This window comes from Cynocephalus volans, chromosome 2 (genome assembly GCF_027409185.1).
Source record: "Cynocephalus volans isolate mCynVol1 chromosome 2, mCynVol1.pri, whole genome shotgun sequence".
In the NCBI taxonomy this organism is placed as follows: Eukaryota; Metazoa; Chordata; class Mammalia; order Dermoptera; family Cynocephalidae; genus Cynocephalus; species Cynocephalus volans.
In genome coordinates, this window is record NC_084461.1 from 61,041,700 (window position 1) to 61,053,723 (window position 12,024).

General features: G+C 35.1%; 1 protein-coding gene across 1 annotated transcript in view; it reads left to right on the forward strand.

The window, feature by feature from the left end:
- FCHO2 (FCH and mu domain containing endocytic adaptor 2) overlaps positions 1-12,024 on the forward strand; it is a 127,868-nt gene that overhangs the window by 20,390 nt on the left and 95,454 nt on the right. Inside the window, 2 exon segments of the mRNA XM_063087601.1 lie at positions 276-367; positions 11,863-11,937. Coding sequence (XP_062943671.1) covers positions 276-367; positions 11,863-11,937 — 167 coding nt within the window.

The window sequence follows — 12,024 nt, forward strand, 5'->3', positions numbered from 1 at the left end:
TAATTGTACTCTTATGGGTGATTTAGAGTGTGTGCGTATGTGTGTGAATGTGTGTGTGTGTGTGTGTCTGTAGAAAATTGTAAACTTTATCAAAGCAGATAGTATTGTTTTGATACTGTTTAAAATGATGCATGAAAAAAAACGGTTAAATTAAGGAAAAACCACTCACCTGAGCATAAGAATTACGTTATCAGTTAGTATAGCGTTATTGTATTGTCAAGTCATTTTTATCTCTGTTTTTTGTTAAACTAAATTTTTTTTTTTTTTAAATTTAGGGGGATAAAAATAGTGGCTTTGATGTCCTCTACCATAACATGAAACATGGACAAATATCAACAAAAGAACTAGCAGATTTTGTAAGAGAAAGGTATGTATGTTTTATAAGTGATTTGTTTAACAATTTATTACCAGTTTAAATTTTAGAATATAAATAATTGAGAAAGTTTTAGTTTTCTGAGCTTATAGTTTATCTATTACTATAATACTTTTATCTAAAAAAAGTCCTAAGTATATATTTTTAAATCCTGCAAATTTATAAAATGTATTCAACTAGGTGAAAAAGACCTGTAGAATATAATAGTCAATTCAAAAACTGTTAAAAATCAGTATAATTTGATTATGATTCAAAATCATACAGAACTCAAAGCTACTATACTACTTCTTAAACCTATTTTGTGATTAGCCCCATTTGATAATTTTTTTATATGAACATGTTTAAGTTTTTTCCTTTGGTAATATAGGGATATTTTATGTTTAAATACAATACTCCATTCATTCATTGTTCTTTCAATAATGTATATTCCATGTCTGCTGTGTGGATTCTGGGGATGTAGTGGTAAAGATACAAATTCTGCCTTTATGGAGCTTACAGATGGTAGGAATTGGGGAATAAACCATTTCATATAAAACCAATCCTTTTCTGGCTTCCACCTCTCTACTGGAGTCAAGAGGGAATCCAAAAGCTCTGAGTGCTCTGAGTAAAGCTGTCCCTTCCCTAGATTCTCCATCACCATTGGCAGGAGTGATGGAGAGACCCCAGAATGCTGTATCTCCTGGCTTGTCCCCAACACTTATCTCACTAGTATCACTATCTTCTTTGAGACCATCAGGGCAGATATCATTATCTTTGTTTTTATCCTTTAGCACTCTATGTCAGTCACCATAAGAAGTCCAGGATTCCTTGGCTCATCCTTTCTTTGCCCAGAATTTAACCCTTTCTGAGTCTGTGGGCAGTGAGATAGTCCCTTCTTCCACTTCCCCTTCCCTACTTTATTTTTCTTCACAGAACTTATAACCATCTGATATAAGTGATATTTTACTTATTTATTTGCCTGTCTCTCCCCACTAGAATATAAACCCCACAGTGGCAGGGATTTATATATATATTTTTTCTTATTTTGTCTTTTTTGCTCTATCTCCATCACTCAGCATAGGGCTTGGCACTTAGCAGGTCCTCAGTAAAGATTTTTTGATAGAGTGAATTTCTATAACTTCACTGTGCTGATCCAAACTATCATTACGGTTTTTTTATTTTTATTTTTTTTTTTGGTGGCTGACCAGTAAGGGGATCCAAACCCTTGACCTTGGTGTTACAACACCGCATTCTAACCAACTGTGCTAACCAGCCAGCCCTAAAATATCATTACTTTTGCCTGAACTTCAGCAATAGCTCCTAACTGGTGTATCTACATTCGTTCTTGTTCTCATGTAAGTTATTCTCTACACTGTAGTTGGAGTGCTTTTTTGAACCACAGATCTGTTTGTTACTTCTTCTGTTCATACCATCTCAGGGGCTTCCCGTTGCTCTTAAGATAGGCCTGCATTATCTGATCAGAATCTTATTGTTGGGTTTTAAGAATTTTTTTGTATATTTGGGGTAACAGTCTTTTATCAGATGTGTCTTTTGCATATACTTTCTCCCAGTCTGTGGCTTGTCTTCTCATTCTTTTGACATTGTCTTTTGAAGAGCAGGACTTTTTTAATTTTAATGAAGTCCACCTTACTCTATTTCTTTCATGGAGCTTGACTTTGGTGTTGAGTCATTACCATACTGAAGGTCATCTAGATTTTTCTCCTATGTTATTTTCTAGGAGTTTTGTGATTTTATGTTTTACATTTAGGTCTGTGATCCATTTTGAGTTAGTTTTTGTGAAGGGTATAAAGTCTGTGACTAGATTCATGTTTTTGCATATGGACGTCCAGTTGTTCCACCACCATTTGTTGAAAAGGCTATCTTTGCTCTATGTTGTATTGCATTTGCTACTTAGTCAAAATCAGTTTATTCTGTTTATGTGGGTCTTTTTCAGGGCTTCTAATGCTGTTCCATTGATCTATTTGTCTTTTCCTTTGCCAATACCACACTGTCTTGATTTACTGTAGCTTTATATTAAGTGTCAAAGTTGGGTAGTGTCAGTGTTTCAACTTTGTTTTTCTCCTTCAATATTATGTTGGCTATTCTGGTTTTTTTGCTATTTCTGTTTTTTTGCTATTACAAGTAATGCTGTCTTGAATAGTCTTGCACATGTGTCTTGGTACACATATATACACATTTATATTGGGTGTGTACCCTGGAATCGAATTGCAGGATCATAGGGTGTGTTCAACTCTAGTGAATCATGCCAAATAATTTTTCAAGGTCGTACCATTTTGCACCACTACCATTCTTGTTTGAGAGTTCTAGTTGCTCCATGTCCCTATCAACATTTGGTATTGTCAGTTTTTTCATTTTAGCCATTCTCATAGTAGTAGTATCTCATTTTGATTTTAATTTGCATTTCTCTCATAAGTAATAAGGATAAACATCCTTTCATATATTTGTTGGCCATTTGCATTTTCTCTTTTGTGAAGTGCATGCTTATCTCTTGACCATTTTTCTGTTGTTTTTTCTCTTTAAAAACAGACTGAAGGAATTCCTTATTCTGAGTAAAAGCACATTTTCAGTTATGTGTTGCATGTATGTATAAATGCAGTTCATTTTTATGTATTGACTTTGTATCCAGCAACTTTGCAATTCTTGCTTATTCTGATAATTTATGTGTAGATTCTTTTGGATTTTCTATGTGTACAATCATTGTATATAAATGACTGTTTTATTTCTTCCTTTCTATTTCCTGTACTTTTTATTTCTTTTTCTTGACTAATTGTTCTGGCTAATACCTCCAAGTGCAGTGCTGACTAGAAATGGTGATGGTGGGCATCCTTCTTGTTTCCATTCTCATATTTCACCCTTGTATATGATATATTTATTCTAGTTTTTTCCTTACTGTGTTTGGAAATTATGGAAATTCCTTTTTATATACTGTTTTGCAAAGTTTTTTAATCACAAAGTTATCTTGAATTTGATCAAATACTTTTCCTGCATCTGTTAAGATGATATGCTTTTTTTTTTCTTCACTCAATTCTGCTGTGTTCCTCTTTGCCACCCTGCCATGTGAATTACATTGAATATGAATGTTAAACCAACTTCCCATTCTTGGTGTAAATCCAGCTTGGTGGAGATATATTATCCTTTTTACTTATCAGTGGATGAGTTTGCTGCTATTTTATTTAGGATTTTTACATATGTACAAGGGAACCTCAAAAAGTTTGTGGAAAAATAGAAATAAAAGATAATACAGATCTTTCCATGAACTTTTTGAGGTACTCCTATTTGTGAGTGAGGTTGGCCTGCAAATTTCCTTTCTCTAAATGTTCTTGTTAAGGTTTTGGTATCGAGGTTTGTTGGCTTCATGAAATGAATTGGGAGTATACCCTGTTTTTGTATTCTCTAGAAAAATTTGTGGAAGATTATTGTTTTATCCTTATGTGTTTCATAGAATTTACTGGTAAAGCCACCTGGGCTAGAAATTGTCTTTGTAAGAAGGTTATAAATTACACATTTAATTTCTTTAATAGTTACAGAACTATTCAGATTTTCCTGTGAGTTTGATAAGGATTCGATAACATATTTTCCTATGATTTTTTTCATTTTATCTGAACTTTAAACTTATTATCAAAAAGTTATTCTTAATATTCTTTAACAAACTTTTAAAATGTCTGCAGCATCTGTGCTAATGTCCCACTTTTTGTTCCTGACATTGGTTGTATGTGCTTTCTCTCCTTTTTTCATGATCAGTCTTATTTGGCATTTATTGGTTTTAATAGCTTTTACAAAGAACCAACTATTGGCTTTGTTAATCTTCTTTTCTATAAGTGTTTTCTATTTTATCAACTTTTGTTCCTTATTTTCTTTGACTTTTTGTTCAATTTGCTGTTCTTTTCTAACTTTTTGAGATGGATACTTAAGGATCTTCAACCTTTTTTCTTTTCTGATATTCACTTAAGTGTATAAATTTCTCCCAAAAGCATTGCTTTTGCTGCAACCCACTACTTTTGAGAAATAGGATTTTCATTATATTTATTTTAAATATATTTTAACTTTAACTGTGGTTTTTTCCTTGCCCCAGTGGGTCTATTTAGAAGAATATTTCTTAATTTCCAACTATGTGCTGATTTTTAAAGTTATATTTTGGCCATTGATTTTAAGCTTAATTGCATTGTGGTCAGAGGACATACTCTGTATAATTACAGTGTTTTGCAATTTTTTGATGCTTGGTTTATGACCCAGAAGAGAGTATGTTTTGGTAAATACTCTGTTATGTGCCTAAAAAGACAGTATTTTGCATTTGTTGGCTATGGAGTTTTATATGTATTCATTAGGGCAAGTTTGTTAATTCTGCTGTTCAACTGTAGTGTATTGCCTACTGGTTTTTGTTTTTTTATACTGCTTGCTTTGTTGGTTACTGAGAGAGTTGTATTAACAATCTCTCATTTTGATTGTGATTTTTGTCTGTTTATTCATGTAGTTGTGTCAATTTTTGCCTTATATTTTTGAGGCCATGTTAGTAGGTGGCTACAGATTTAGAACTATTACATCTTCCAGGTGAGTTGAACTTTTTATCATTATGAAGGGTCCTTTCATATCTCCAACATGTTTTTTTCTTTGAAGACTACTTTGTTGTTATTAAAGCCTCAGGTATAATTGTGTCCTTGTGGTTTAGATGTGTTTCTCTCTTATTATTAAAGCCATTTTGACAATCTTTATCTCATAATTTGGAGCATTTAGTAGTATAATTGCTAATATATTTGGGTTCAAATATGCTATTTCAGGGGTTGTCATACTTTTTCTATAAAGGTCCAGAAAGTAAATATTTTAGGCTTTGTTGTCTATTGGGTCTCTGTTGCAGCTATTCATCTCTGCTGTTTTAGTGCAAGAGCAGCCAAGCCAACAAGTAAATAAATGAGCATGGCTTTGTTCTAATAAAACTTTATATATGAAAACAAGTGATGGGCCAAATTTGACCAATGGAGCTGTAATTTGCCAACACCTGTATTATTTTAGTATTTGTTTTTTATTTGGCTTACATGTTTTATATTTGTTACTCATTTTTCTTGCCTTCTTTTGGCCTGTTTAAAAAATTCTGTTTTCTATTGTTTATTAGCTTAGAAATAATACACTCCTCTACTATTTGATTATCCTAGAGATTACAACATTCTTCCTTGTCCTATTAATAGCTAATGATAATTGGTACTTTTACCCTCTTTCTGAAAACACGTGAACATTAGAACACTACCACCTCTGACTTATTTATATGCCTTATATGCCATTAGTGTGTGTGTTTAACTTTTTACTATGGAAATAAAATATTTTCCATTTTTCAAAAACTCTTTATTATGGAAATATATACTTACATGCCATTCTTCTATATTTTTTTAACTTTATTACAGAAAATTTCAAACTTAGTCCAAAAATAGAGAAAATATTATAAACCTCCTAGTAATGAACTATAAGACAGTTTCAACAGATTTTAACAGTTTTGCCAGTCTTGTTTAAAGCAATTCTCTGGCTGCTCTGCAAAATTAATAAAGCTAATGATAATTTAAAAAATATTTTCTATTATGTAATTCAGTTAGTATGTTTGTCATATATTTTATTCTTCTATATTCTTTTTTTAAAATTAATATTATTTTTACATTCTATGAAGTTGTTGCAGAGCAGTTAGGAGGGAGAGGGAGTTGGGAAAGGGGAAGGAAATGGTATAGAAGAAGGAGGAAGGAGGAGGGGTAGGATTGAGGCCTGTGGCATCCCCCTCATTCCCACAGGGGAGACCAAGGGGCTTCCAGTGGTGGCTTGGTCATTGCCAGGATGGGTGCAGATGTCAGGAGAGTGTGGCAGAATCCCTCACCCCAACCCCCCCCCACTGTGGTTTGGGAATCCAGGGCCATTCTTGCTGTGGCTCAGTGGTCATCAGTGGGGTGGTTGCACGGGTTGGGGGGCTGTGGCTGAGGCCCTTGGCCCCCCATCACCCTGGCTAGGGAGAGCCCAGGGCGCTTCCTTCAGCAGCTCAGTGGTCATCGTTGGGGTGGTTGCAGTGTTGGGGGTGTGTGGCCGTGGCCCTCTGCCCCCACCCTGGGGACCGGTTGTGGGTGTTGGGGGGCATGGCTGAAGTCCCTGGCCTTTCCTCCTTTCTGGTTTGGTAGCCCAGGGACTTCTGGTCATTCTAGGTGTTATAGTTGTTCTTTGGTGAAATGAGACCTTTCCTAGTTGATATCAGACTTTGTTATGGTTGTGGGTACTTTGTTTTTTCTTTCAGTTATGTGTTGGGTTATTTGCTGTTCCCACTACTTAAACTCTACACTGGAACTAATTTGTTGTCCTTTGCTTCTTGGAGGAACTTCCTGTGGGACCAGTATTTGAGCTCTGTGGTTCAGCTAAATTGCTGCTTTGCTGCTGATTCCCAAGGGAAGGCTTTTTGTGCAGCTCAGGTTTTAATGGTTGACTTTACAGGTACTTCTGGGTCTAGTTAGATCCAGTGCACCTAGGTTGTGTAGAAACTCCACTCTGGGCGTGAGTCTTTTCATAAAACTGCACCTCATGCAATTCGGTATTCCTGACCAGTCTCCTCTGAGTGGTCCTATGCTGATTGGGGGGGCAGATCATCTGTCCTTGCTATTCCCTGGTGTTCCTTGTGTGGGCCCGTCTGCCCAACTGCCCATGCTCCAACACTTCCCATGGGATGGGCCATGCTCCGGTCCCTTACAATGACTCACCAGCCTCTGAGTGGCTCCTTTTTTTCAGTTGTTGTGGCTCCTCGCTGCTATGTGGGTCCACGGGAACCCTCTTAGTGGTCTTGTTGGCCTGGGGGCCACCAAGGCCCTTTTCCCTCCTGCTACCTCCAAGCAACTTCATCTGAAGGGCACAGCTGTGGCTTTTGCCGCTTCTGCTCTGTGTGCTCAGCAGTTCCAGCCTAGAAGTGGCCAGGATTCAAAACAGTCAGAACGGTTCTTTCTTTCTCTCATCATGACCTCATTGATGTACTCTGTAGGTCTCTCCTCCTTTTCCCCTGAGCTCTAGCAGCCCCAACTTGGCTGCAGTTGCTTTTTAAAGTTGTAAATTGGTTGATTTGTGGGAGAGAGTGATGCTGGGAACCATCTGTTCCGCCATCTTGACCAGAAGTTATTCTATATTCTTAATATTTTTTGTATAATCATTATTTAGGTTTATTAAAATTATTCACTTTTCCTCTGATATTCTATCTTGGATCATTTTTCTTCTGCTTTAAAAACATCTTTTAAATTTTCATTTGATGTGGATTTGCTTGGTGATAAATTCTCAATTTTTGTTAGTCCGATCTTTAATTTATCTTCATTAAAAAAATCCTTTTTATTATTGACAATTTCAAACATATACAAAACTTATACAGAAGTTTTGAGTTTGGTATAATGAACTTCTGTGTAGCAATCACCTAGCTTCAACATTTAATAAATCATGGCCATTCTTGTTTCATCTTTTCCATGCTACTGCTGTTGAGTAATCATGTAGCAAATATCAGATTCAGAAACATTACATTTTATACCTTAGCATTTCAGATGTATCTGTAGAAATTAAGGGCTTTTAAAAAAAATAACAGTGATGTGTTATCCTATCTAAAAGTATAGCATTAATTCCTGAATATTATCAAATATCTGGTCAGTGCTCAGTTTTCCTTAGTTGTCACACAGGTGTGTATATACACACACATGCAAATACACATGCATGCATTTGCATACAAATGTAGATTTCTTCTAATCAAGTTTGCAGCAAGACCTATACATTACACTTGATTGATAAGTTTTTTGAGTCTCTTAATCTATAGGTTCCCCATACTTCCCTTACTTTTCTTTTTATTGTTGAAGAAACCAGATTATTTGTTCTACCAAGTGTCCCATATGCTAGAATATGCAAATTCCATATCCATTGTTTTATTTAGCCTTTTTTTTTTTTACCCCTGTATTTCCTGTGAATGATCATTTAAATTTAGCAACTTAGTAAAACTCCGTTCAGTATTTTGAAAAGAATACTTCATAGATTGTATTGTGTACTTCCATTGGAGGCATATAATGTCTAGTTATATCTGTTTTGTGATGTTAGTGGCCATTGCTAATTATCACCTAGATCCATTATTTCATTAGTGGTTTACTTTCATTTATATTTTTGCTAGGCATAGAATTCTAATTGGTAGGTTTTTGTTTTTGTTTTTAAATTATTTGAAGATCATTCCATCATCTACTGTTGAGGTGTTAGCTGTCAGTCTAGTTATTGTTTCTGCAAAGGTAATGTTTGGTAGTGGGAAGGGTTTGTCTGTTTTTAAGATTTTCTTTTTGTCTTTGATTTTTCTGCAGTTTTACTATGATGTGGTTAGGTATAAATATTTTTTTCTTTTATCCTCCTAAGGTTTGTTAGGCTACTTGGATCTGTGGCTTGATATCTTTTGTCAGTTTTAGGAAATTCTCCATCATTATTTCTTCAAATATTTCTTCTGACCCTTCTCTCTTCCTTGCTTTGTCCTTTGTATGTCTTCTCTGTTTTCCATTTTTTGTTTTTCTGAGCTTTAATCTGGAATAGATTCTTATCTACCTTCCAGTTAACTAATTCTCACTACAGTGGATCAAATCTACTGTTAAACCCCAACCACTGAGATATTAATTTTGGTTATTGTATTTTTCAGATCTATAATTTGCATTGTTTTCAAATTTGGTGTGCTTTCCTCCACTGCTTTTAAGTGATTTCCAATTCTTTACTGAAGTTTTTGGGTTTTTTTAATCTTTCTTTTTAAAGAAATTTTTATTTATATGTGTATTTTAACATTTATTTGTACATGTTCGTGGGGTACAGTATGTATTGTTTCAGTACATGCATATACTGCATAATGATTCACTTAGGGTACATAGCATACATAGGTTTGTACCCATTAGTCCATCATTTTTCCTCCTTCTCCCCACTCCCTCCCGCCTCTGGTTACCATTATTCTTCTCCCTACTTCTATGAGAACCACTTTTTTTTTTTTTTAAGATAACAAATATGAGCAATATCATGGGGTATTTGTTTCTTTGTGCCTGACTTACTTTACTTTACTTTGATGGTTTCTGGTTCCATCCATGCTACTGCAAATGATAGGATATCATTTTTTTAAATAGCTGAGTAGTCACACACACACACACCACAGTTTTTTAATCCATTTATCCGTTGATGGACATTTAGGTTAATTCCATCTCTTGGCTGTTGTGAGTAGTGCTGCAATGAACATGGTAGTATGGGTGTCTTTTTGATATATTGATTTCATTTCCTTTGGGTATATACCCAGTTCTCTACTGGAATTCTTAATCTAATCTATTATCTCCTTGAATATAATATGTAAACTCATAAAGTCTAAACTTTATCTTAATATTTGGAATCCTGCTAATTTGTTCCTGCTGATTTTGTTCATGTTGTCTTGTTTCCTTATGTGCCTGGTGGTTTTATGAATGTATGTAAGATGTCTATATAGTATTCAATGTCACGGTTTGAAAAGATCTGGTTTGCAGTTCCTATGAGGGCTTGCCTACATAGGGTTCATCCTTGTTTGTGCAGTGTTGCCTTTTGGTCTCAACTTAAAAGGAACAGGATTGCCCATGCTCCCCACTTTTGGTAGACCTGAACTCTTAAGTTCTGTTTCTCTTGCCCTGTGAGGCTGTGAAAAGCTCTGTTCCATTTCTCAGTTTCTCAGCTGCCTCTTCTAGATGCCCCCAAGGGAACAGCTGCCACATATACCTTTATTTCTTCTTTGGATATCCTTCTCTTGGATCTTGGTATACTGATTCTTTACTATGTCTTAAGTTCTTTGAAGCTTTTTTTTTTTTTTGTCTTTTTCGTGACCGGCACTCAGCCAGTGAGTGCACCGGCCATTCCCATATAGGATCCGAACCCGCAGCGGGAGCGTTGCTGCGCTCCCAGCACCGCACTCTCCCGAGTGTGCCACATGCTCGGCCCCTTTGAAGCTTTTTAGTCAATCCCCACCTCTTAACATTTTTCTAGTTTTCCTCAATGGAAGGTTTTGTATTAATAATCTTATTCACTATTACTGGAAATTGAACTACTTTTTCTTGCTGTTAAATTTATTTGCTGAGATATTAATATTTCTTTATTGCCTTTTTTTAGATAATCAAAGTATTACTCTTATGATATAGTATTGTTTCTAAAATACAGATAAGTTTAAAAGAGCAGAAAAAAGTCAAAATGCTATCAGTAAGAGGTAGTTACTGTTCATATTTTCTTTTAGTTAGAGAGCTAATTTTGTGGGGACGGAGTTGGGGAAGAGTTTGGAGATGAGCTTAGTTTGGATATTCTGAATTTGAGGTGATTCAGATATCTAAGTATATTTACAATTGGGGCCGGTAGATACTGAACAGATGGTTTGGTGCAAGAGCAGTGTGGAGATCTGGATTTGGACATTACAAGCAGAAAGTTAGTTGAACCTGTCAAAGTAGATGAAAGGACAGTGGTGGTTGTAGAATGTTCCACTGTTAAGGATAGGGTAACTCATATTGAGAAGTGCCAGGGTAATTATGGGAAATATAAAACTATAACTTAAATTTTGTAGGTTTTTTTTGGCAGCTGGCTGGCACAGGGAACTAAACCCTTAACTTTGGTGTTGCAAATTGGCGCTCTAACCAACTGATCTAACTAGACAGCCCAGTTTTGTAGTATGAAGAAGCCCCAGGCAACCTCATATTTTGTATTTATAGTTTATGTGTCTATAGGATAATTTGTGTTCTTTTAATTCCATAATTAATGGCTTTGGTTGTTTTTGTTTTTTTTTAAGCTTAAAATTTTATATGCTAAATAGTAGTTATATAAAACACAATATTCTACTGTGGAATACTTATTTGTTGTTATTTTCTATCTAGTCACAAAATAAGTTAAGCCCTGAAGTTCAGGATCTCAGACTTGCTGATTATTCATATTTAGTTTTGTGCAAATAACTACCAGTCTCTTGTTCTGTTAAACACACATTGCAGTGTTGAATACCAATGAAACTATGGAGGCTGACCAATTAGCTCACTTGGTTAGAGCATGGCCTTATAAGACCAAAGTCAAGGGTTCAGATCCCCATACCAGTCAGCCTTCAAAAAAACCCCAAAAAACTATGTTAAATATACTAAGGAAGTATTAAATACAAATGACTTCTTACAGTGAATTAGTTTATAGAAAAAGAAAACGAATATAAGAGGCAGCACTCTTGTACTTCCTATTCAGATAACCATTGGTATTAAAGATAAAAAGAGTATTGACTTTATTAAAATATTTTGTGATATAAATTGCTGTAGTTTTATACCAGACTAGTTTTTAAAAGCAGATGTGCACAAAGGGCATTTAAAGATAGGCCAGAAACTTATTACTCCACACCTACTTATTTTTGACATGTAATTTGAGGTTTCTTCCTATTTCTGCATTTTTAATTGTATTTTGCTATGTTTTTGGTCCCTGAACAAGAAATATTATAATATGGAAATTTGATTTAACAGAGCTACAATAGAAGAGGCATATTCCAGGTCAATGACAAAACTAGCGAAATCTGCAAGCAATTATTCACAGCTTGGGTGAGTTAATTTCCTCTTTTTCAGTGCTTGTATAGGCAAAGTCCTTGAGATTATTACGTTCTCACTGAGGATGTAGTCGTTTATAAG